We start from the raw sequence: 24,533 nt of genomic DNA, 5'->3' as shown, positions 1-24,533 counted from the left end.
CTGCCATGCACAACTCTGACATCACAGATTCCCGGTCTGCCCACGTCCTGGCCTTGTCTCCCTGCGCAAGTGAATAGAAACGTGGCTTCTTCTCGGTCACGTAGGAACAGTGACACCCGTCCCGCAGGGTTATGACAGGGACTGGATGCAGTGGATGGCCACTGTGGGCCTGGGTGGAGGTGGGGCTGCGCTCTCGGTTGGGACACTCCCTTCTGGGTCTCTCCCCCAGAGATCACTTGTCACCGGGCTCTGAGGCACAGAGGACAGATTTCTAACCAAGGAGGGAAGCCAGAAGACAGAGCAACGGGGAAAATGAGATCGGGACCTGTTTCTTCGTGCAAATAAAAGACGGTCTTTCACGTTTACCATGCACTCCCCCGGGCTGGGTTTGGCCACCTGGGCTGCTGGCTGCACACACCAGAAGGGTTTCAGTGTGTAGCCACTGATTTACGGCAAGTGGCAGGCACCACCACACCCGCCCCAGCTCAGGAAGGAAGTCACCTTTTCTAGTTTCACGATGTTGGCGGTGAGCTCCCGGCAGAGGACCTCTGCGTTCAACTGCCCCTGCGACCCCAGGCCGGGCGGCGCTGCATGTCTGCGGGACAGAGAGGAGCGTTACCCGGGCGGGCAGGCCGGAGCGGCCGGGACAGATGTGGGAGAAAAGCCCCTGGCCTGTATCTGAACAGAAAACCAGGTTACAGCCACAGAGAGGGAGCATTTCACAATTGTTAACGCCAGGAATCCACTCCGGACTGGATGCTTGTGGGCTAATTCTTAGCTCAGCCGGAAATCTCTGAAGCTGTTTTTGTGTAAGTGGCTGCACTGTGCCTCGGCTTCCAAACAGAAGCCAGACATTTATTCTCACGCCCATGGTTTCTTAAACCCCTTGTACTGGCCTCCAGCAACCTCTCTATCCCCACGACAGCACCACTCTGCAAGAACTGTTGCTCTTCTCAGACGTAGATGTAGCCACTGGAGGGCTGGGCAGTGTACGGTGTTTGTAGTCACACAGACTGCACGCGAGTCCTGATTCTATTTTCAAACTGGAAGACAGGAAGCTAATTATCTCTCCTGGTCTCAGTTACCTCATCTGTAAAATGGGAATAGCAGTGAGAAGGTACAGGGAGAGGGAACTGTGTATTTGTGCATGTGTATATCCATTCTATTAAGAGTCAACAGCACATGGCGTGTGCTCTGTGTAAAGGAATATCCCCACTTTTAGGACATCTGCTCAAAGCACGTTTCCTAATGTGGAATAACACTTTATGTTACTTTTCAGGCAGTACGTCAAGCTCCTCACGGGACTGGGTTTAAAGGAAAGGGCTCGGTGTCTGAGTAGGTTCAGTTAGGTCAGGCATGTAAAATGACTGCGACAGAAAAACTTCCCCGGGCACCATCAAACGATGACTAGTCACGTGGACCTGTACGGGGAGGAAGAGTTCTGAGCGAACAGGCCGGCACACAGTTGTCGGCGATCGGATGGGCGGAGTTCCTTGAACTGCTTCTCTCCTATTCTCTCAATGTCTTGACTCCCTCCCCTTCCAGCTGCACTTTCATATTTTAATAAACGGGCCAAGGTCACAACCGAGTCTCCGGATGAAAGAACAAGATAACGTACACCTAGGCTTGTTTCTTGCCTCATCACTGCTACAGCAGCTCAAGAAATTGCACAGTCAGGTCATTCATCTCTGGGACTTCCCCACCTCTGCATTCCCCACGTATACACTTTAAAATATCACACAAAATGTACGCTTAATTAATATTTGCTAAGGAGGCTGCTAAACTCGGGTCAAACATCCCACTAATCTGAATGGCAAGCAGATGCTAGCACAGGCGGGGCGGGCGGGTCTTACTCTGCGTGATGGGTGTCCATAATGGAGGTCAGCGACCCCAGCTGCTCCTCCAGGGTGTTAATTCTGTATCTCATGTAGAAGGTCGAGAGGATTAGAGCGCAGACACTGCAAAAGAACACAAGAGAAATCTCAGTGGTCAGTGGCCAGGCCCTGATGGTCACAAAATAATAAACTCAAGAGACAGCCCTGGTTGGTGTGGCTCAGTGGTCAGAGAGCCGGCCTACATGCAGAAGGGTCTTGGGTTTGATTCCCGGTTGAGGGCACATACCTGGGTTGCAGGTTTAATCCTCCGCTCATTTTGGTGGCAACTAATTGATCTCTCTCTCTTACATGCATGTTTCTCTCTCTCTCCCCTTCCCTCCCTTCCTTTCCACTCTCCTTCTCTCCCTCTAAAAACCATTTCAGGTGAGGGTTAACAGGACAAAAATAAAAATAAAACAATAACTCAGAGCCAGCTGTACATTCTTCGAGGCAAAGTATTTTCTAAAACAACTTGACCAAAGATATTTTAAAAGAGATCTTTCTTCAAAGGTAGATGCTTGTCACAAAACTTCGGAGTTATCAAGGGATTTAAAATTCTTTGGCCCAAATTCCTCCCTTTACAGGCGATTCCAACAGGCGTTCCGGGCGGCCCGAGACTCCTCCTTCCCCCCGGCGCTGCCTCCGGCCCCAGTGGCCCCGCCTGCGAGTGCCCAGTCTTGTTCTGGTGACTCCCGGACTCCCTGCTTTATCTGGAAGCCAAACGGGCCTGTCCTAGTGTGAGGAAGAGCCCAGAAACGGGTCCGGCTATTTTCAGAACCACTGATTACAGACTGGAAGTGAGGGGGAAGTTAAAGAAGTCAGAGCCATGTTTTCAATCAAGGAGATGACATTTTCAAGTTGTTTTGGTCTTTAGCCAGAGAACATGGGTTGGATGGAAAATAAACAATCAGGACAAAGATGCTTCATTGTAATGTCCCAGCCAATAGTATCCACTCAGCCCTCAGTCCTCCGCTGGATTTGGCACAATCAGTTTGCTTTTTCCTTCCTCCCTCTTTTCACTTTATTTATTGTTTGTTTGTTTGTTTGTTTATTTATTTATTTAAAAAGAAATCTTCTGAGCTTTGGTGTATCTTTTTTTTTTAAAATATATTTTATTGATTTTTTTACAGAGAGGAAGGTAGAGGGATAGAGCATTAGAAACATCGATGAGAGAGAATCATCGATCAGCTGCCTCTTGCACACCCTCTACCGGGGATGTGCCCGCAACCAAGGTACATGCCCCTGACCGGAATTGAACCTGGGACCTTTCAGTCCGCAGGCCGACACTCTATCCACTGAGCCAAACCGGTTTCGGCCCTCTTTTTACTTTAAATGAGAAAGGGATGAACATGACAATGTGACCGGAGCTTAAGGGGAAAAAAATGTTGCCACAGGAGACAAAAACTGGGAGAAAAGATTGGGGTCACATTGGACACAACTGAGATTTACAGAGGCTCTTGGCAACATGAAAAGATGATTCTTTTTAAGAATTGAATCATATATATATATATATATATATATATATATATATATATATATATATTGATTTCAGAGAGGAAGAGAGAGGGAGAGAGAGACAGAAACATCAATGATGAGAGGGAATCATCGATCGGCTGCCTCCTGCATGCCCTACACTAGGGACGGAGCCCTCAGCCCAGGCATGTGCCCTGACCAGGAATCAAAACCTGACCTTCTGGTTCACAGGTCAATGCTCAGCCACTAAGCTATGCCATCTGCACAAGAACTGAGTCATTTCCTGAAGCCACTTCTAGTAAATTCATTTACTTACACAACTGCATAGAATATAAGAATATGGCGGAGATTCGGATGATTCTGAGACTTCACTTTGTGTAAGATTCCATTGGATTCTGACTGACCTGTTGGGTAGGAAACAACAGTTTTAAAACACCTTCTTCCAGCAATATTGCTATGGGGAAGAAGTACTTGAAACAGATAATTATTCCAAAGTATAGAAATCAAGGCAAATACTAACAGAAGCTTCCTGGTGTCATTTTAACCAGTAGCTACAATTCCTTCCAAACATTCCCTTCAGTCCATATTACTGAGGGCCTCCTCTGTGTTGGAGGGAATGATCTAGACATCATCTATATGGTCATGAACCATCTAGACATCATCCTTGTCCTCACACCAGGACAAATGGTAACTGGTTATTAGGATAACTTGTGGCCCCGTGCATGGATTCGTGCACATTGAAAGGAAATTAATTGGAAGAAATATTTTAATATTGCTATTCGCCATTTCTCTATAATAGAAGTGTCAGAGATGAGAGAATATTAGCAAAATGTATATGAAAATAATATATAAATTGATTAATAAATAATAACATGATATAACAACAAAGACATGATATGATAACAACAAAAACATGATACAAAAACAATGCTTGATAAATTGATTAACCTTATTCTAATATCTCTCTGTATACCACATTAGGAATAAAAACACTTTCAGAGTGCTTGACTAATTTCCCTTGTGATAAAGTATTTACAACTTTAAAGTCACACGCTCTTCAAATTTGAAAAAAAGCAACATAGAACTGACCATGTCCAAAAACAGGTTCAGGTAGGAATATTCCTATCTTTGTCTAGAGTTTGTCCTTGTGACTTATTAATAGTCATGGCAAATGCTGGCATTACGGGAAACCATCTTTGGATTCATTTAAATGGGAGGCCAGTGTCAGACGGGGACAAATCAATTTTTGGAACCAGAACAACCCCTTCTTCCGCAGATCCTGTTACTACTTCAGCTTCGATTATGTTAGGTCGAAATCCTTTGATAATAAATCTAATATCATTATAAAAACCCCATTTACTATTAATATTTCTCAGTAGCATGATGACTGCACCTACTTTCAATTTTAATTTATGGCACAGCATTCCCAAAGGAGTAACACTATTAAGGAATTTGATGGGAAATTTTTCCTTTTCAGCATCATCCATTGAATCGATGGAATTGTCACTCAAATAGGTGTGAAAATTTCCATCGAGTACATCCAAAATTTCATTTAACTTATGAATTTACTCATTTTTAGGATAAAGAATTGTACGTTTAGATATATTTTTAATGCTATCTATAGATATACTATTTCCAAAGGTAGCTTCAATATTAGATCCATTACAAATCATTTCATGGGGGATTTCAATATCCATTCCTAAATAAAAACTATCAGGTTTGCCATCACTAATAATCTTTGTTTATCATTGATTAAAAAAAATATGCTGGTTATTCTGGAAAATTTATATCATTTGGACTAACTTTGCCTTTGCTACAACATTGAGTAAATTTTCCATCAGATGGTTTTTCATCGGAGAAATTTAGTGATAGGCAAAATTGACATTTAACAGTCATTCTACCACAACTATGTTAAAAAACAACCAAATTCATGATCAACAGTGACAGATTGAAACACACATGTGCGATTGGCACCAGTTAGAGATTTAGATGTATTGCACATGTGTGAGTCAATTGTGTGTTTATTTTTGAATTGCCAGTGTGTGCCATATGTACCAGTCGGACAGCCAGTCACTTAGCCTTTATATATCTATATCTATATATATCTATATCTATATCTATATCTATATCTATATCTATCTATCTATATAGATTAGTACATAAAAAATTCATTAATTTGAGTTTTAACAGCACTTTTTTTGAATCACTCAAAGTATTCTGAGTAACAGAGAGGCCTCCAAGAAGGCTGTTCACCTTTATATCCCCCACAGTAAAGCAGAGGACTGAACAATGTTTGTTGAGTGAATAAATAAATATGCAAAGACCTACAACAAGAAGGTGGGGGAGGAAATATTAAAGGCAGCCATGAAATGAAGTGTGAGGGCCCTTTAAAAGTTACAAGCAGATCCTCCACCCCTGCCCCCACCCCCAATCTGCTCCTCACCATGTGCAGGGAGACCCTTGGCTTTGCCTTCAGGTGCTCTGTTCACCTGGGCATCTGCCCTCGTTGGCTTTGCTTCTCCCTTGGAGACACCGAGGACTGTCTGGGATTCCGACACGTGGAAATCTGTCAGGTCAAATGGGGCTGGGTAAGTTCTCTCCTCAAAACATTGAAAACGTAGCATCAATCACAAAAGCAAACCAAGTTCTAAACATGCACAATGACCAAGTACGTAAATGGATCTTCTCCTAAGTTGGTTGAGTAGCTGGAGAATACAAGCCAATGATGGAGCAATCCTATATAATAAAAGGATAATATGAAAATAGACCAAACGGCAGAACAAATGGAACCGAACAACCAGTCTCTATGAGTTGTGCTGACCAGCAGGGGGCATGCATAGAAAATGGCGGGCATCAGCCACGATGGGATGGTGGAGCAGGTGAGCGGTGGCGCCGGTCACTGTCATCGGGGTGAGCTTCTGGTGGTTGCTGAAAATTCTTTATTCCCACACACTGCAGTTCTGCCCGGCACTCACACCTGCTGACAGTGCCCAGCACTGGTCCCCATGGCTCAATGACATCAGTGGGTGTGAGCAGCAGCTGCCACCCCTGATCACCCCTGAAAGCTTCTCCACCTCCCCCAGATCCTGAGGGGAGATTGGGGCCGGCAGCTGCCCCTTGCACCTGCTGCCGGTGATGGCCCCACTCACACCAGCTGCTGGTGCCGGTCCTGATGGCTCAGCATCAACAGTGGGTGCAAGCGGCGGCTGCCAGCTCTGATTGCCTGAGGGTTTCCCCACCTCTCTGGGCTCCTGAGGGGTGATCAGGGCAACAGCTACTGCTCGCACCCTCTGCTGGCGCCGGCCCCAATCACTCCGCACCTTCCGTGGGTATGAGGGGGACGGCGCTGTCAGTGTGTGCGAGCGGCAGTGCAGTGGTGGTGGCAGCGGCGGTGGGAGTGGGGTTGCTGGCAGACGTGACCGGGGACAAGGGCAGCAGTGGGAGGGGCCGGGCGGGGGTGCAGAGGATGAGCCAAGACCCACCCCTGTACCTACTGCAGCCTTGTGGCCCACAGTTCCTCTCAGGGTGCACAGATTTGTGTAGTGGGCCCCTAGTTACATAATAAAATAAGGATGGTCTGTCTCTACCCTAGGGACTCATGGAGATGATTCAGCTGTAACAATTGATAATATTCTTAAAAGAGGGAAGGAAACAGTATGTTTCTCTCTTTCAATCAACATAATATTATGCTGATGTATGGGACACTTATTAAATATGCATCAATGGAAATGGAATTTTACCACCCTAGGCAAATCCGTGTGCTGGAACGTCCCCCCCGATTCCCTTTCCAGTTGTTAACTAGGAAGACAACGGGTGCTTTGTTGTTGTTGTTGGTTTTGTTTTGTGTTTTTTAAGGGGCGGGGTGAAGATGTTTTGTGGAGAATGAAAAGTTAGTCAAGGTACAGAACTTTCCAGACCTCTGGAGTTCTCGGACTCGGGTGTCTGCGAGCCGGAGCTGCTGTAGCCTCCCAGGTCTTGCCTCCTCTGTTGAACCACTCCATCCAGATCGGAGAACTCGTCGTTGAAATCCTGCAGGGAAGGAATGAAATGGAGAGAGGCCATTTCCCCTCGGAAGAAGGCAGGCCTGTGTGGGCCCCAGCCTTTTCCCTTGGGCCTGACCTATAAAATACGGAAAGGAAGGAAGGATTTCCCCAAACTACTGGGATCTTCCCAACAGGTCACTGGGCATCTGCTTCCTGAAACCGAGATTCTTCCGGGCTGTTAGAATTCTATCAACAGAGGCCAACTTGCTTGAAACAACTAACGTCTAGAGAAAACACTGGAATGCTGATGACTGAAAAGCTGCAGAAGCTGCGCTTAGCACTTTATGATGAGAAAGTGACGGAAGTAGACGCACACAAAAGAAAAATGTAGACAGAAAGATCTAAATGCATGTTTGAATATGCGGACTCAGAGAAAGGCATTCTTCGATTATAGTTTAAAAAAACATTGGAAACAGACAAGGGCAAATGGCTTTAAGCAATTAGACCCTGAAAGGAAAACTTTGGCTTTTCTTCCCTTCCCTTCACTAAATCAAAACAGGGTCAGCAATATTACATGTAATGGATGATATGGGGTGAGAAGTGGGGGAAACGTGGAATGTCTCCCTTTGGGTCCCAGCCATTCCCCCCACGTGCTTCAGAACCAGAGACCGGGCTGTCACCGAAACACCCTGGGAGGAGGGCACAGCAGGCTGAGCACTCCACAGTCTAGTCAGCTGTCAAATGAAGAGACTTGTCTTGCAAGCAAGTTACTAACCTTCCACCTTCAACTAGCTGTCTGGGTCATTTCAATTTCATGCCAGATTTTTATAGGGAGTGAAAATGGAAAAAAATTCAATTTTTTTCCTGTACATGAATGCCTGTCATGTACGAGGCAGCAGGCAAAGCTCCTTCCACAGAGAACTGCACTTACTCCTCACCACCACTTCGTGGGGTTGGCATTGTGCTAGGTGAGGACACCGAGGAGGGCAGGTACAGAGCCTGTCCGAGGGCATAGCTCAGTGGGGTGGCACCAGATTTGAGATGTTGGATTCTAAGTCATGTGTGTTAAATTCTATTTTGCACTATTTTTTAAAGGTTTTAGAAAAGGTTTTATAGCCAAAACCAGTTTGGCTCAATGGATAGAGCGTCGACCTGTGGACTGAAAGGTCCCAGGTTCGATTCCGGTCAAGGGCATGTACCTGGGTTGCGGGCACATCCCCAGTAGGGGACGTGCAAAAGGCAGCTGATCGATGATTCTCTCTCATCGATGTTTCTAACTCTCTATCCCTCTCTCTTCCCCTCTTTAAAAAAATCAATAAAATATATTTAAAAAAAGAAAAGAAAAGGTTTTATAGAAGTTTTTTTTTTTAATTTGAGATAAAATTCACCATTTTAAGTGTACTATTCAGTCATTTTTAGAAAATTCACAATGTTGTGCAACCAGCACCACTATCGTATTTCAGAACATTTCTGCCCCCTGCCAAAAAGAAACCTTTACCCCTTCCCAGTCACTCCCAACACTTCCCTCTCCCGCGCTTCTTGGCAAGCGCTGGTCTGCTTTCCATCCATATGGGTTGGCCTATTTGGAACATTTTGTGGAATCTATAATAATAGTGTGGCCTTTTGTGTCTGACTGTTTTTCACCTGGCATGTTTTCAAGGATCATCCACGTGGTAGTGTGTAACAGTAATTCATCATTCCTTTTTAGGAAAAGAATATTCCATTGTGTGGATAGATTACATTTTGTTTATCCATTCATCCATCAGTGGGCATTAGGTTTATTTCCACTTTTTTGGAATTATAAATAACTCGATGGCTGGTGATGGCTTCGGGCACCGGTGGGGTCCCTCAGCCTGGCCTGAGGGGATCGGGCCCAAACCAGCTCTCTGACATCCTCCGAGGGTCCTGAATTGTGAGAGGGTGGTTCTCGGGTGATGCACCGGAATCGGGCTCCCTCCTCTCTGGATCTGGGATGCGGGTGAAGCAGTTTTGGGGCCAACAGTGCCCCAATAGCAACCCAACCCAGGGCTGAGTCCATGAGGACTGGTCAGAGCGTCTGCCCCCTAGAGGTCATTGCACGTCATAGCTACCAGGTGAACGGTCAAATGGTCAGATGGTTGCTTACGCTTTCATACATATAGATAGCTATGATCATTCTTGTTCAAGTTTTTGTGTGGATATATTTCCAATCCCACTACTTTTTGAATAGCTCTAAAAAAAAAAAAAGATTTGTAGATCTTGAAACCATGGGCTTATACCACTCCACCAAAGGTATTTCAACATTTAACAATAATTAATTTGGGAATAATCAATTGAATTATATGCCTAGGACTCTCCTGGGCCAGCTTACACCATCACAGTTCTACATTGTGTACAAATGGGGGGACTTACTCCCCACAGGAGATTTACTTGACAGTCAACAAAGTCTAAAGGAACCAAAGAATCTCTACCTTTCACTTGGGCATTATAGCTTTCTTTATTGATTTCAGAGAGAAAGGGAGAGACAGAGAGAGGTAGAAACGTCGATGATGAGAAGGTCTCATTGATCGGCTGCCTCCTGCATACTCCCAACTGGGGATCAGGCCTGCAACCTAAGCATGTACCTTTGACCAGAATCGAACCCGGGACCCTTCCGTCTGCAGGCCTAGGCTCTATCCACTGAGCCAAATTGGCTAGGGCGATAGCTTTTTCTTTTTTTAGTTATTACTCATCATCTCCATTAAGCTGTCAAGTCTTTGAAGGCAAGAACTAGTCTAGATTTTTCCCCTGATGTCCTGAAAGCATGTCCTAGCACGGACCCTTCAACACAGAAGACATCCAACTGTTTGTGGGATGAATCACGCCCCACCCCGAATAGATGGGTGAATCTTCTCTAAAACAACGCTCACAAGCCAACGCAGCAAGGCTTTATGAGTCTCTCTGGTGACCAGTTATCCCAAGGCAGCCACTACCGGGTGTCTCTTCCCTTGCAGGACAGCCCTTCGATTCCTTGAAAAAAGTTTATGACCCCCTATGGCCACCCTCTTCCTCAGGACACACATGCCCTGTTTCTTCAGCTTGCCTCAACTCTCACGGTCCTAAGTTTCTCCTGCACCCCGGTCACAGCGGAAGGGTACGTGCAGTGGCACCATGTACTCCCTTTCTTTTGCGTTTAGACACCACGCAGGCAACTCACCAGAGGCAGCGACGAAGGGCGGTCTGCCCGGAAGCGGTCTGCTCGGAAACTGTTTTCGAGAGAAGACGGGTTGGGACTGTTGCCAACACTTATATTCTGCAGCGAATGAGACAAAAGGAAACACCGGGTTAACTGCGGAACCGTGAGAAGCGCGGGAGACAGACAAGTCACTGGGGCTCGGCAACGTACTCACATCTAAGTGTCCGCACACGGATTTGAGTAGCTTATAAGTGGAATCTCTGGAGAGGAGGGAGACAAATATGTACTGAAAAACAACAACAACATAGTAATTAGTAACAGACGCTGCCTGATGAGAAACGAGTATTCAGAATTCAAACATTTCTTTGTATATGTATATATATATATTTTTTCATTTTGAATGATATAGACCATTCTCTGGTCCATACCCTCCTTCTGCTCACCCACACATTCCGTTCTTATTCCAATCCTGCACTAAAGGAAATGTACTCCCCAGCAATAGCGACAAAACCCTCAAACTCAATTGAAATCATGGACAAACATAGAGAAAAATGAAGGCTCCATTACCCCGAGAAAGGTGCCCTGAATCAGCACCGGAGGAAAAGATCTGGGCATTAAAAAAAGGCTAGTGATGTTTACTAGGCCCTCTCCACCTCCTTTGTTGTTGTTTTTTTTTGTTTGTTTGTTTAGGTATCTAGCAATTCCTGAGGGTCTGCTTTTTCTGCGCTGACCTCGCTTTCCACTGAAAATTTCCCGGGGGCTCTAATAGGCTGGTTCTTTTTCAAGCCACTTCCCGATCCTTCCTTGTACAAATATGGAGATTCCTGCAGAGGGTGCTTATAAGTGAGTTATGGGAAAGAAGTAAAAATCAGAGCCAGACAAGTCATTTGGAGACCAGTGACGTAAGGAAAAATGATTTTACCCTAAACAGTGTGTTGAGAAAAATTATTAAAACTCACTCTTTCTCCATGTATTTGAGCCACGGAATTTTTCCAGCCTCACTTTCAAAATTTTGTGATTACCCCTCTCATTCACCCATGAAAATAAACTGATACAATTCCCAATATAATCTATATATATATAAATGTCCAAGCGACGGGCCAACTGGCCAGTAGGTATGATGTGCACTGACCACCAGGGTGCAGATGCTCAACGCAAGAGCTACCGAGTGACAGCAACTTTGCAGAGTGCCCTCTCGCACTCCTGGAGCCCTGAGGGGTGTCAGACTGCTGGTTTCGGCCTGATCGCCACAGGCCAGGCTGCGGGACCCCACTCACTCCGCAGATGCCCTTTGAGCCCTGGTGCTGCCCCAGGTGCGGCTGGCCATGGAGGGACCATAGGAAGTTGTCTCCAGGGCATGACTGGCCCGTCTCGCCCAAACCCACCCATCAGCCACTTTCTAATTAATTTCCTTTCAATGCGCACAGATCCGTGCACCAGGCCTCTAGGATAATATAATACAGTTTTATAGCCCAAAGTAGTTAACATTATAGGTTCTGGCATTAGACAGACCCAGTTGCAAATTCTGAACATGGAATAGGCCACATTGGGCAAACTGCTTACTTAGCTTCAGTTTTCTTACAATAATGTCTACCTCCAAGAAGGAGGTAGGGTAGACTAAATGGGAAAACATAAGGAAAGTATTTAGCATATGCCTGGCACGGAATACTTAATGCTTATTAGCATTAGTTTATCTAAATATCCCCCCACCCCCCCAAATAGGTATTAACATATTTCCTAGCTCATCTTTCCCTCTTCAACTATCCAGTGTGGTCACAAATGGAATGTGGCTTTTGTGCTTTCATAGAAATAGTAGGCAAAATATTAAAAAATAATCTCAAGTAAAATATGGGTAACCAAAATATTCCACTCCCTCTCTCTTCCCAGTTGAAATAAACACCTCTCAGTGCAGATATTTCTGGTTGCACATGACTGTGGCATCACAACAATCAACAACAGCTTGAGAATTCCCGTACAGAGTGGGACAGAGTCCAGCTCGTGTGGCTCAGTGGCTGAGTGTTGACCTATGAAACGGGAAGCACCTGGTGGACTCGAGATCCAGTAGAGGGTGTGGAGGGGGCAGCCGATCAATGATTCTGTCTCATTGGGGTTTCTATCTCTCTCCCCCTCTCCCTTCATCTCTGAAATCAATGAAAGTATCCTATATAATAAAAGGCTAATATGCAAATAGACCGAATGATAGAATAACCCGTCGCTATGATGTGCACTGACCAGTAGGGGGTAGATGCTTGATGCAGGGGCTGCCTCCTGGTAGTCAGTGCACTCCCATAGGGGAGTGCTGCTCAGCCAGAAGCTGGGTCACAGCAGGGGAGCACAGCAGTGCTGGTGGGGGCCTCTCCTGCTCTGCAGCAGTGCTAAGGACCCCTTGGGGGATGTCCACCTGCTGGCTTAGGCCTGCTCCCTAAGGGGTCCCGGAATGCAAGAGGGCACAGACAAGACACCCCTCTCTCCCAAGTGCACGAATGTCATGCACTGGGGCCTCTAGTATTTAATAAAAAAAGTGGGATAGCTGAGGCAGCCTGGAAGCCAAGAGGGGCCAGGGACTGGTCTGAATTTGCGTGCGCATAACAAGCACAAGTTTTAGGCATTTGGGATGCCTTTGGAGAGATCCCAGCTGAGGCTATGGGGAGGCTGGCCACCCCACTGCAGGGACTCCTCAGTGTCACCCGCCCCACCCGGTCAACAAGGTGGTGATGGCTGTTGTTTTAAATCAAGTTAAAGACACTGAACATCGATTTAGACTGACCTAAAGGATTTAGGGAAAGGGAAGTTGGGAAGAAAATTTTTTTATTTTTTTTTTACCTCGGTAAAGCAAATATAATTAAGTCAGCGGGAAATTAAAAATTGGCAACAATTATATTAGAAGAAAATCATCTTGTGAGGGGAAGCAACACTGCAGGAATGTCTAAAGGCTAGGATTTTACAAACCAGTCCTACATGTACTTGGTGATTCCCTGTGAGGGAGAATGATGTTTATGGTCCATGCTCTGGGGCATACTCACCCTGTCTGTGACCGTCGCTATAATCAGGGCATTTGGCACCAGAAGGGCAGTTTTGGTTTTCTTTATCAGGGTGACGGAGAAAGCAGGAATAGAGATCTGAAACAGAAGCCCTGCATTAACACGCTGGTTAGGACGTCACAGAACAACACTTGAAGTTTTCCTGTTAAGGGAAAAAACAAACCAGCAGCAGGCTCTCTGGGATCCATGAAAAGTCCACCCGAATGGAGTGGCCTGGGTGTGTCTCTGATCTCCTTACGCTGTTGTTAATGCAAAGCCAGAGAACAAATCGGGATCATCAGTCCTACAGAACAGCTTCCTGGGAAACCTTTATCTTTAGACTTGGGACCAGAATGCAAAATTTACCTTCACGTTAACAATAAGCCCTAGGCTCTAACGAAGGTTACTTTTGCAGGGTCATCTCCCAGACCCCACGCTCCTGTCTCAGGCACCTGTGGGTGGGGGAAACGTTGGAAAGCACTGATGTGATAGAACTATTACTGGACAGAAAACCTGGACTTTGAATTCTCGGTTCCGTTACTGTCTGCATGACCTCCTCTACATACGAGTTATCCTTTCCAGGCCTCAGTTTCCTGACATGTAAAATGGGGTCAGCTTTATCGACTTCCCAGGATTTTCTGTAGATTAAATGAGATAACGTGTCGGGAAAGTGCCTAGCACGCAATGACACTGTCCTTCATTTCCTCATTTGCCTCACGTAAAGAGGACGAGTGAAGTAAAAGAACTCTTAAGTTCTGGTTCAAACCACAATGAGTAACAATATCAACTGCAGCAGCTACGATTGACACCTATTTACAGATGAGAATGCCACTTAGTTAGGACCGTCCTGGGAAGCAGATATTCTAAGAGAGAAGGACATTTGTGTAGCGAGGCATGTGACTTGCTTGAGGACCTAAATGTAATAAATTACCAAGACAGAATCTGAACGAATCTTATCCTAAGGGTAGTTCTTTTTCCGTACAATATGCTACAAGAATGTGTCCGATGCCACAGAGAACAGTCGATGCTCTCCTGATACTTTCCTGTTATACCTGTATCCCCTCAACCCTGTTTGGTTTTCAGGGGTCACGTCACTTTGATCCCTGGGAACAGAGACACACACACACACACACACACACACACACACACACACCCTGGTAAAAAGAATGCGACCTGAATCTCTCTCTGGGTGCACCACTCACCTGAACATATATTTTGCAAAAATGCTTTATGTATTCTAAGAGGTTGACAAGGTCCGTGGGGAAGAGGAGTTCCTATGTTAACGCTGGCAGTTTAAAGGGAGGAGAAAGCCACGCTTTCTATGCTGAATATTGCAGTCACACTTGGGTGGAAGTGTTCTACTGTCCCTCCAGTTACAGGATGGGATGACTTTGAAAAAAAGGTGTCAAGATCTACTCAGACAGATGGCGATGTGAACATGAGCCCAATTTTGTTTCTGAGCAGCGCTGAGGGGCTATCACTTTGGATTTCTTTTCATCATCTAAGGCCGTGGTTGGCAAACTGCGGCTCGCGAGCCACATGCGGCTCTTTGGCCCCTTGCATGTGACTCTTCCACAAAATACCACGGCCTGGTTGACTCTATTTTGAAGAAGTGGCATTAGAAGGAGTTGTTTAAAAAATCGTTGTACTGCTGATAGTTTGGCTCTGTTGACTAATGCGCTTGCCGACCACTGATCTAAGGCATGGAACACCCTTACGAAGGAGTTTTCAATCAGTTGCTCCATGAGTATAAAATGAAAGCCTTTCGGTTCGAGCCTAGGGGGAATGTGATAGACACATTCGATTTTACAAGCATCGGGAAATACCAGTGGGCTAAGAGGTCCTGATGAAAGGAAGACTACACTTTATCAATATTTTTTTTCCAGGGGAGGGTGTTTCGGAAAGTCCTCTTCCTAGAGAAAATCATGGTTGCCTTTAGTTCCCACGGGATGGTGCTGGAGCCAGGCCTGCTGGCAGGGAGGCCACTCCGGTGCTGTGCCCCCGCCCGGCTGATTTTCCATCTCCTGCCTCTTAGATACAGCACATGCAAGAGCAACCCCAGCGTGGCAAGTCTTTAAAAACAGGGTCACTCCTCTCACCTTTTCTTTGGTCAGTTGTCGCACAGGTGGAAGCAGGATTTTGAAACCATTGGCAGAATCATATTCGTTTGAGACTGCAATGCTGGCTTTGTGAGTTCCCCTATCCTTCACAAAGGACCACTAGACTTTCCTCACCAGTGTCTTCACTCCTTGCTGCTTCGGGGAGGTGGTGGCTCCCTGCATTCCCCACAGCCATCTCACCACCTTCAGCTGCAATGTGCTCAGCCCCACCCTCGGCCCCACTCCATGGACAAGTTCTTAAGAGTCCAGAACTCTTAGAAATAGGGTGGCATACTGCTTCCTATCGCTTCCCATTATAATGATTCAGACAATACTGTGCATCTAAAACAACTCTGTGTAGTAAAGGAGCAATACAAAAATAACATCTGACCTAATAATAGCATGCTAGTTTGCTGACTCAACACCAACAAAATAAAGAAATTCCATTATATTTGTTAAGTGGTCTTTAGCTAGAAGACTGCCCGTGGCTTTGAGGGAGAATTCTTAAATAAAACATACCTGCCACTTAAAAAGAAGTTTTAATCAGCTACTTCATGAATATAAAAGCTGCTTACTCATGATCACAAGTCAGAATGCCTGAAACCTCGCTGTGGTCATGCACACCCAGCACGGCGTTTCCCCGGCTCCTTATTGGGCTGGCCTGAGTGTGACAGCACAGTTCAAAGGGCAAGCATGTCCACGGCATGGAATTCTCTTCCTTCTGATGCCACAGTCCCAAGGTCCTGGTTTGAGAAGGCGGTGGCTTGGGAAGCCGCCAACTCCTTCAGGCTGTTCTCCTTAGTGGCTCAGTGTGTCCCGGGCCTCTGCTCCTTCAGCTCTGTACTAATGGGGATGCCAAGGTGTCAGTCAGCACCCCCTGGGGATTGTGGGTATATGACTCTCAGAGTCAGTCATAATGCTGCAATTCCTGCTCGTTCTGGGCTGGCAACAGTGCAAAGTGAATTCTGAAAGTAGCTTTTTCTAGATGGCTAACTCGTATGAATACAGAGAAAAATCAGTATTTCTTTAAAAAATTGTTTGTTTAGCCGAAACCGGTTTGGCTCAATGGATAGAGCATCGGCTTGGAGACTGAAGGGACCAGGGTTCGATTCCGGTCAAGGGCATGTACCTTGGTTGCGGGCATATCCCCAGTAGGGGGTGTGCAAGAGGCAGCTGATCGATGATTCTCTCTCATCGATGTTTCTAACTCTCTATCTCTCTCCCTTCCTCTCTGTAAAAAATCAATAAAATATATTTAAAAAAATTGTTTGTTTAATGTACACATCCTTAAAACTGATTGTGGAACACTTTTCATAGGAGTAACATGTTCTCTGGGGACACCAGCCGGGTAAGAAGGATTGAGGGCAGGATTGTGGGAGAGAGGGAGGTGTCGGCATTGAGGACCTGTCACACAGAACCTGTCATCGGTGGAACCACCATTAAGAGTATAATCATGGCACAATTACAACTATTGCTACACCGAAAGTAAGTCATAGCCACAGGGTTAGCTTCCTTTCTGAAAAACGATACCAACCTTAGTGTCTTTCCCAAAGACCTTGGAATGAAAGCAAATCCAGTTTTCTGATACAAAGAGCTTCCCTTGGTATAAAATTTCTTTCTGCAGAGCACAGGTAAAGCCTGAGGAAACATACACACGTGTTACATCATGTGGAATGTACATCGAGGACGTGAATTCTGTACAGATGGCTGGTGACTCAGGGATGGGCAGAGACAACCCACTCCCATGCTCACAACATCTATCATCTCCTTTCAGTCACCTTCCCTGGGGTAAAAGTATAGAGATGAGGGTTTGCTTTTTCTTCTTCTTCTTCTTTTTTTCATTCAAAGTTTTACACATTTTAGCACGAAAATCAAACCGGAAAGGCAAGCCTGTCACTGAAATGAGGGTCAGGAACGGTGTTTCAGGGGTCTCCTCTCTGGAGGACGGCGTGTCCCTGTGTGCTCAGCACTCCTGCCTCCTGCCCTGGGACTGTCACCAGTGACGCCCTCTGAGATAGATGGCCCCACTGCCGGTGCAGCACGGGCCCACGCCTTCCTGCTGGAACCAGCATCTCGTCTTAGCGCTGTACATGGAGGGGCTGGGATGGAGCCCTGGTGAGCCCCCACAGCGAGTCAGCACATGTCTGTCCACACATGTCTGTGTGTCCTTTTAGCCTTCTTTTGGTGGCCTGTCTTGCTCCAGGCTTGTGATCCTAATCTCAGGACGATGCAAACACAATGCATTTCGGCAGCAGCTATGGAAGGCGAAGATGTCATCCTGGAATCATCTTGGATTGACTCCACATCAAGGTGGGAGGCTCAGGTTCCCATTCTACTCATCTTTCAAGAGCCCCGGTGAGAGCTGCAGGAAGCTGGTGCTGGGGCCGCCTAGCGGCTTTCAGAAACCACCCCTTGGAGATTCAGCCCCCCCAGCCCTCTTCCGCCTCCCAAACCAATGAGCATCTTTTCAACTCTATGGCGCTTAACAAGCCAATCGGGTCAGAACTTACTCTGCCTCAGTGGTTCTTCAGTCGGGACTTCGAGGAACAGCTTGTGGAAGTGCAAATTCGCCTTGTACTACAGAGGGAACAAAACAGAGGCATGGCCGCTCTCAGCTTTTTTGTGGAACATCATACATTTTAACTTCAATTCAAATGGCACAATATACCTTCCCTCCCTTATTCCAGCATCTTCATGAATTCCCTCTCTCTGACCTTACAGTCTCCAACACAACCCTTCAGCGAAAGGCAGGGCACCAAGGGTTCCTTTGCCAACAAGACCAGAGACCTGCTGGTTGCATTTACAGGATAACCAGGATGCAGTGGGTGGTCAGCCTTCCCCAGGTGCTGGATAAGGATGTCCCGTGTAAGAAAGGAGAGGGATGCCGAAACCGGTTTGGCTCAGTGGATAGAGTCTGAGACGTTGAAAACCTCTTCATTTTTCAAGGCATCTATTTCTACAACTCTGACAACAATGTACAGGCCAAGTTTCACGCTTTGCAAAATGCTTTCACAATCCACCCCAGGATTGCCCGGGAATTGACACCCAGGTCAGGACACTGTGCCCCAGAGACACTGGGCTAACTGGAAACAGCTCTCAGGCACAGAGCTGGGTCCTCCTTCCAAGCACCACTCTGCCTGACAGATGCTTTCCGTGGGAAACTCTTAGGAGCAAAACAGATCCTTGATGTCTTATTATCCAAACTAGGTGTGATCCCAATGGCAAAAGTGGCCCTAGTATTGCTGTCAAGAAGAGCTTCAGACAGGCCGTGCAGAGGACTGATAGTCCCCACAAGTTACTATCTGTACTAATAACCTATAATAATAAAAGGGTAATATGCTAATTAGATTGGGTTAACCGGATATCTTCCAGTTGTCTAGTCCTCCTTCAAAACAAAGCCACGGAGGCGGGGGCCGAGGCAGAGGTGGTTAGGGGCAATCAGGCAGGCAGGCAGAGTGGTTAGGGGCAATCAGACAGGCAGGCAGGTGAGTGGTTAGGAGCCAGCGGTCCTAGATTGTGAGTTGGACATCCCCTGAGGGGGTCCCAGATTGGAGATTGTGCAGGCTGGGCTGAGGGACCCACCAAATTTTGTGCACAAGGCCTCTAGTTATATATTTAAATATCTCATATAATAGGTTACTTCATGCTGCCTCCTAGGAGTACACCTGCATCCAGGAAGTTACCTGATTAAAGCCAAGTGTGCAAGGGGGCTTTACTGAGGTTTTGTTTTTAGTGTCTACAGTGAGCGCCACTTGTTTTAAAAAATATTCCAGGCCACGGACTCTTCAAACATATCATTGTTATAAGAGGATTTTAAAAAAGGGTAGTGGGACTGATAGAAATGAAAAGCAATACCCGGCTCTTGAGTGGATGTTTGAGAGGGGAAACAGAAAAGCCTTTATAAAAAGTGTTCACTACTGGGATGATTGTGGACATTTGAAAATGGACCTTACATATATATTTTCCCACTTACTATTTAGTTGAATTTCTTTGTAATAGTTCTTAGGAGACACATATTCAAGTATTTAGGGACGAAGTGTCAAAAGCCCCACTGTTGGCCCAGTAAGTCGGTCACACTCTATGGCGCAGGACTGGGCCTCATGCCTGGCTGGGTATATTTTAGAGCAGAAGCAAGTCATGACCCTGCCCACAGGTCTCTGTGTGCAGCTGAGTGGCCTCTGCCCCCATACTCCTTCATTTTAATGCAAGGAGGTCACACCTCTCCTCGTCTTGGCCAATTATGAGACAAGCACCGATCCCGGCTGGGGGTGCCTGTGGACCCCTGTCAGTACCACTCAATATGTGTTGAAAGGTCAGCTGTACATTATGATATGGATGAAAAATCGACAAAGGATCTGTGGTCTGTCCTCCTAAATTCTCTACAACCAATACCCATGAGGTCCTGCCAACGGGAAGCTGCCTGCGTGGGCTCTTTCTTCCCATGGGCTTCATGCCTGTCGCCCTGGAAACAACACGCGTCTCCCTCCCGCTTACCTGGCTGGAAGACGAAGACTTTTTCCTCTCAAGCTTAGAGTCATTTTTGCTTTCTGTTTTGCAGTCGTTCTTATCACTCGCTAAAGAGACACCATCGAAACTGGATTTTGACCTGAGGAAAGAAAACCCAGGGAGACTATGGAATGAATTTTTTATGCTGCTCATTCATTTCACTGTCATACATCTTGATTATGATCCCGTCTCACAGGAAGGCCTGCCGCTCGCCTTTCCCTTCTGGCTGTCAGCACCCGTGTGCTACCCTCCCCCGGGTTTACAGAGCAGATGCTGTAGGGCTGGGATGGCTTCAGCAGACTGGAATCTCAGACTGAAGACATGGCCATTTGTAGAAGAGGAACGTAACCACCCAATTGCGAAAATAACTGTATCACCTCAAAAGTATTTTAATCAGTATAAGGAGTCCAGGAGGCAGATCATTAAACAAAATTGCAGAGCTATGGTTCAATCAAAAACATTTTTTGTGTCAGAAATCTATTAATATTTAACAGGTGTCCATTAAGTGGGGCATTGTGTGAAATGCCTGGGACACACAAGGCAGTCTTTATCCTTAAGGAGCCTGTGCGCAATCAACCACCCAAGTCCTCATCGCAAGAAAAAAAAACACGTAGCTAGGCATGAGGACAGATGTCAACCAGACTTACTGCGGCGAGCATTTCACAATGTAGGCAATACCGAATCATGTGGTACACCCGAAACTAATATAATGTTATACATCAATTATGCCTCCATAGAAAATGGAAACAGATTAAAAACAAAACTTCTTAGCAGGGCAGTACAAGATTTAGCACCAAAACAGTAATATCCAAGGTGTGAGGAAGAGGGAGAGGGACAATGAGTCCAGCAGGAGGAGAGAGGAGACCAACAGAACAAGGTGGGCTTAATGCGCGGTGCTAATGGGATCGCGGGATTTGGGTGTGAGGAAAAGAGACTACACATTCCCGAGTGGGAACACAGTGGGAGTGAAAGTATGACACAAAAGAACAGGATCCCTCCCGAAGGTCGTCCTCGTCCAGGCTCTCCCTTCAGTACATGTGTGACTATACATGGCTTCAGCCCACAGCTCAACACAGTCATCTCAGAGTGGGCGCACAGGTGATTTTTAGAGGTTTGTGGATATATACATATGAACAAGTTTTATGATAGGATTATGCAGTTTTTCTTTTTGTTTACTGGGGGGAAAATGGCCCATGAAATTCATGATTTCACAATATGATTCCTTGGAATGCGGCACAGCTAACAATTTTTGGTTCGGAGCCGGTTTAAGAAGAATTTTAAGCAACCTGAGTGGCACATGGGTGTGGGATGTTAGGCTCGGGCTTTCTCAGCTGTGGGAAGACGGACTATGTGATGTCCCAGGCCCCTGCCAGACTCAATTTGAATCTGTGATGCTCAAACCACAGGCAAGATACCTCTCAGCCATTCAAAGGACATAGATTTGGATCCAGGCACTGGCCACTGAGCCTATACACAGATCGAAATTTCCTTAGAATTCTAGGGATTACTTGAAAAAAAGAAAAAGAAAAAAAAAAAGACGAGTAAACATTTGTACTGTACTTGAAAAAATTGATTTTTTTCCCCAAATGTCAAATTACCTATTACTTATACTACTCACTAATTTGAATTTCTCAGTTCTGCTGATTCGGATGAATAAGTGTTAATGGAGTGGTCAAGGGCATGGGCAGACCTTTTGAAGAACTATGGTTGGGAAGCCCATGTGACAAGCAGGGCAGCTGAGCCCTTGACAACGGTCACGAGGAAGAGCAGAAGGGGCCGATCCACACAGAGCACCCATCTCTGGCCCGTCTCCCCCATCGTGTGGGGGCGGGGCGCATGTTCACACAGCATTGCTTCGGTCTCCTCAACCCTGTTATTCTCACCTCCCACGAGTGACTCTGAGCAGGAGCAGCGCAACATGCAACTGCGGGGCCCCTTAATGCAAAACCCAAGGATTTCCAGGCAGCGAGAGCCGAGCCTGAAACCCAGCGCTGGGAAGGCAGCACCTCCGGGAGGGAGCACACGCCCTGTGCTGCTGAACCAGCCTGCCCCGGCCAGGAGGATGGCTCTCTCCGTCGGAAGCCTGGGGAGGTTGGAGTTAAACCAGCGGTGCTTCCAACGAGCATGCATGCCGCAGCCAGCCGACACCGACACCGAGAGGCACAAGAAACAACATGCTCCCTGCCGCGGAGGGATGGACTCATCTGGCGAGGGACCCAGGAGGCACCGACAGGAAATGGCTACGGCAAACAGGGGCGAAGGGAGAGGGGAGGCCAGGCACGCAGCACAGCTGGCCAGGGGGCCGGCGGTGACCGGGGACCCCGGGCCAGAGCGGAGACGTAACACAGGGTCCTGCATGAAGGACGGAGGTGGAGAGAAGGCCTGGGCTGGGCAGCTGGGGAGCAAAGGGAAAGCAGCTGTCATTTCCCCATCCCCTCGCAGGGGCCGGGGGACGCAGCAGGTGGCCGTGCTGACGGACCTCACAGCCGGAGGAGAGCGGCCGCTCGGCGCCTCCGACAGACCCGGGGCCACACCAACCGTACGTGACCACTGGCTTCACTTTCTCTTTGCAGGGCCAAAGAGCCACGTTCCCACTCCTGCCTCCCATGTGAGGGAAAGCACACACTGGTGCCTCCGAGAGGGATGGGGACCATAGTTCCACATCTCAAAACGGCCGGTCCCCCATCCAAGTGTGATCCCAGCCTGTCCAGCCGGCCCGGGGGCCCCTGGTGCGGTTCCCCTCCACTCTTGCTGGTGGCTGCCAGGAGAGGGAGATGGCAGGTGTGCACACCCTGAGGCCGAGCAGACATCCAGTCGGGGCGGGCCTCCCCGGGTGCTTTAAGAACCTATAAGAATCTAACGCGGAAGGAGGGGCGCCCCGGCTTTACCAGTCGGCAAAGCCAGTGCTCTACCGAAAGGGCAGACCCTGCAGCAGGCTGGGTGGGGAGGAGAAAAGAGCTTCTCGGGAGAGATGAGCAAGGAAGGCCAGCGCCGGTGCCGGGAGGGATGTCAAGGAAAAACACCCGCTGCTTCCTCAGGGGAGTTATCTGCCCGTGGACAGCCCTCACGCACTCTGAACCACCACCCTAAAGCCAGGATCACCAGCCCCTCCGCCCCAAAGGGCAGGAGAGCAACGGGGGCCGAGGACTCACCGCAGGCAGACGGCTCTCTTCGGGTCTGGGGACTCTGCCTCGCTGGAAGGGGTGGGAGGAGGCGACTGGGCTGTGGGCGACCTGCAGACCTTCTTCTTCTCCTCCACGCCATTCTCAGCCTCGGAGCTGGAGAAGATGGAAAAGCGCTTCACTTTAGGCATCCAGCGCGGGGGAGGGCGGGGGGAGATGGTGAAGTCACCCCGCTTTTTCTGGAGGGCGGGAGGCTCCTCTTCCGTCCCCACCAACACACAGGCTGAGGTCAACCTGGGCGGCTGCGCCCTTTCCAAACCTCCATTGTAAGCCTGCTTCAGCAGGCAAACAGCAGACTCGGGCGAGGACACGCTGCCGCCCAGGTCTGCTCCCGCCCGGCCCTGCCCGCCCGCCGCACAGACTGCAGATCACCCGGAGGCTGGGAGGGCCCCTGCCCTGCGCACACGCACTGCCAGCCTCAGCCAGGTGTGAGCCTTCCTGCCGGGAAAGCCCAGGGCCCTTTGTTTGCCCGGCTTGTGTCACTTAATCACCTTCTGTTGTCCTGGGCCCCACTCAGGGTTGTTGTTAGTGAAGCAAGCACCTCTTGGGCAAGTGGCAGTCTCACCTGTGTGCACAACCACCCACCCAGGCCAGGAGGGCCTATTTCCCCAGGTGGCAGAGGTGGAATCGGAGGCTCTCGGATACTAAATCACCTCACCCAAGTTTGCAGAACTAGCATTTGTCTTGAGTTGGGATTCAAACTCAGGTCTGTCCATCTCGTGGGCCTTCATGTACATGTGTGTTCTCTGTCTCTCTCCCATGCATCCATCTCCCTACCCCTTCAGCCACCTATCCATCTAGCCCCCTTATTAGCTCTTCAGTGCAAGAACTCCAGGGAGGGCTGGGAATCTGACTGATTTTTACACTGACCCAGAGTCTGGGACACCGGTGGTATATAATCCTGATCAATAGGGTTTTGGAAGACTAGGTTTGACCTTGGCGAAGAGGGACGAGAGAGGAAAGTCAGGCAAGAGGGTCCGCACACCGAGATACTGTGGATGGAGGTCAACCAGTGCGCAGGGCACGGGGGTGGCCCCTCAACCTCAGGAACAGAAGACACCATTTCCAGCGTGGGAAGGTGAGAGGCAGGAACCGGGGGAGGGAGAATACACGTGTTATTCGTGGGTGTCAGCCTACACAGCAAAGAACTCACAGAACATACTTCTGAGAATGTGAGAGCCTCATGGTGGCCGAGGGAGCATGAGGGAAGGCACATGAACATCGCACTGCGAGGGCAGCTTG

At 47.7% G+C, this 24,533-nt stretch overlaps 1 protein-coding gene across 5 annotated transcripts in view; it reads right to left on the bottom strand.

The window, feature by feature from the left end:
* GRAMD2B (GRAM domain containing 2B) overlaps positions 1–24,533 on the bottom strand; it is a 96,741-nt gene that overhangs the window by 2,942 nt on the left and 69,266 nt on the right. For 3 of the 5 annotated variants that reach the window (XM_036409402.2, XM_036409403.2, XM_036409404.2), the window contains exons 2-13: positions 23,262–23,387; positions 20,098–20,209; positions 18,114–18,180; positions 17,138–17,241; positions 13,508–13,603; positions 10,699–10,770; positions 10,506–10,601; positions 7,265–7,376; positions 5,791–5,913; positions 3,664–3,751; positions 1,854–1,958; positions 502–595 (exon numbers count right to left, since the gene is read on the bottom strand). In XM_036409402.2, the coding sequence (XP_036265295.1) occupies positions 502–595; positions 1,854–1,958; positions 3,664–3,751; positions 5,791–5,913; positions 7,265–7,376; positions 10,506–10,601; positions 10,699–10,770; positions 13,508–13,603; positions 17,138–17,241; positions 18,114–18,180; positions 20,098–20,209; positions 23,262–23,387 (1,195 nt within the window). The remainder of the gene's footprint in view (positions 1–501; positions 596–1,853; positions 1,959–3,663; positions 3,752–5,790; positions 5,914–7,264; positions 7,377–10,505; positions 10,602–10,698; positions 10,771–13,507; positions 13,604–17,137; positions 17,242–18,113; positions 18,181–20,097; positions 20,210–23,261; positions 23,388–24,533) is intronic. The other 2 variants (XM_036409405.2, XM_036409401.2) reach the window with 1 other exon arrangement.

Source organism: Pipistrellus kuhlii, unplaced genomic scaffold, assembly GCF_014108245.1.
Source record: "Pipistrellus kuhlii isolate mPipKuh1 unplaced genomic scaffold, mPipKuh1.p scaffold_m20_p_4, whole genome shotgun sequence".
In the NCBI taxonomy this organism is placed as follows: domain Eukaryota; kingdom Metazoa; phylum Chordata; class Mammalia; order Chiroptera; family Vespertilionidae; genus Pipistrellus; species Pipistrellus kuhlii.
This window is presented reverse-complemented; position numbering and strand designations above follow the sequence as displayed.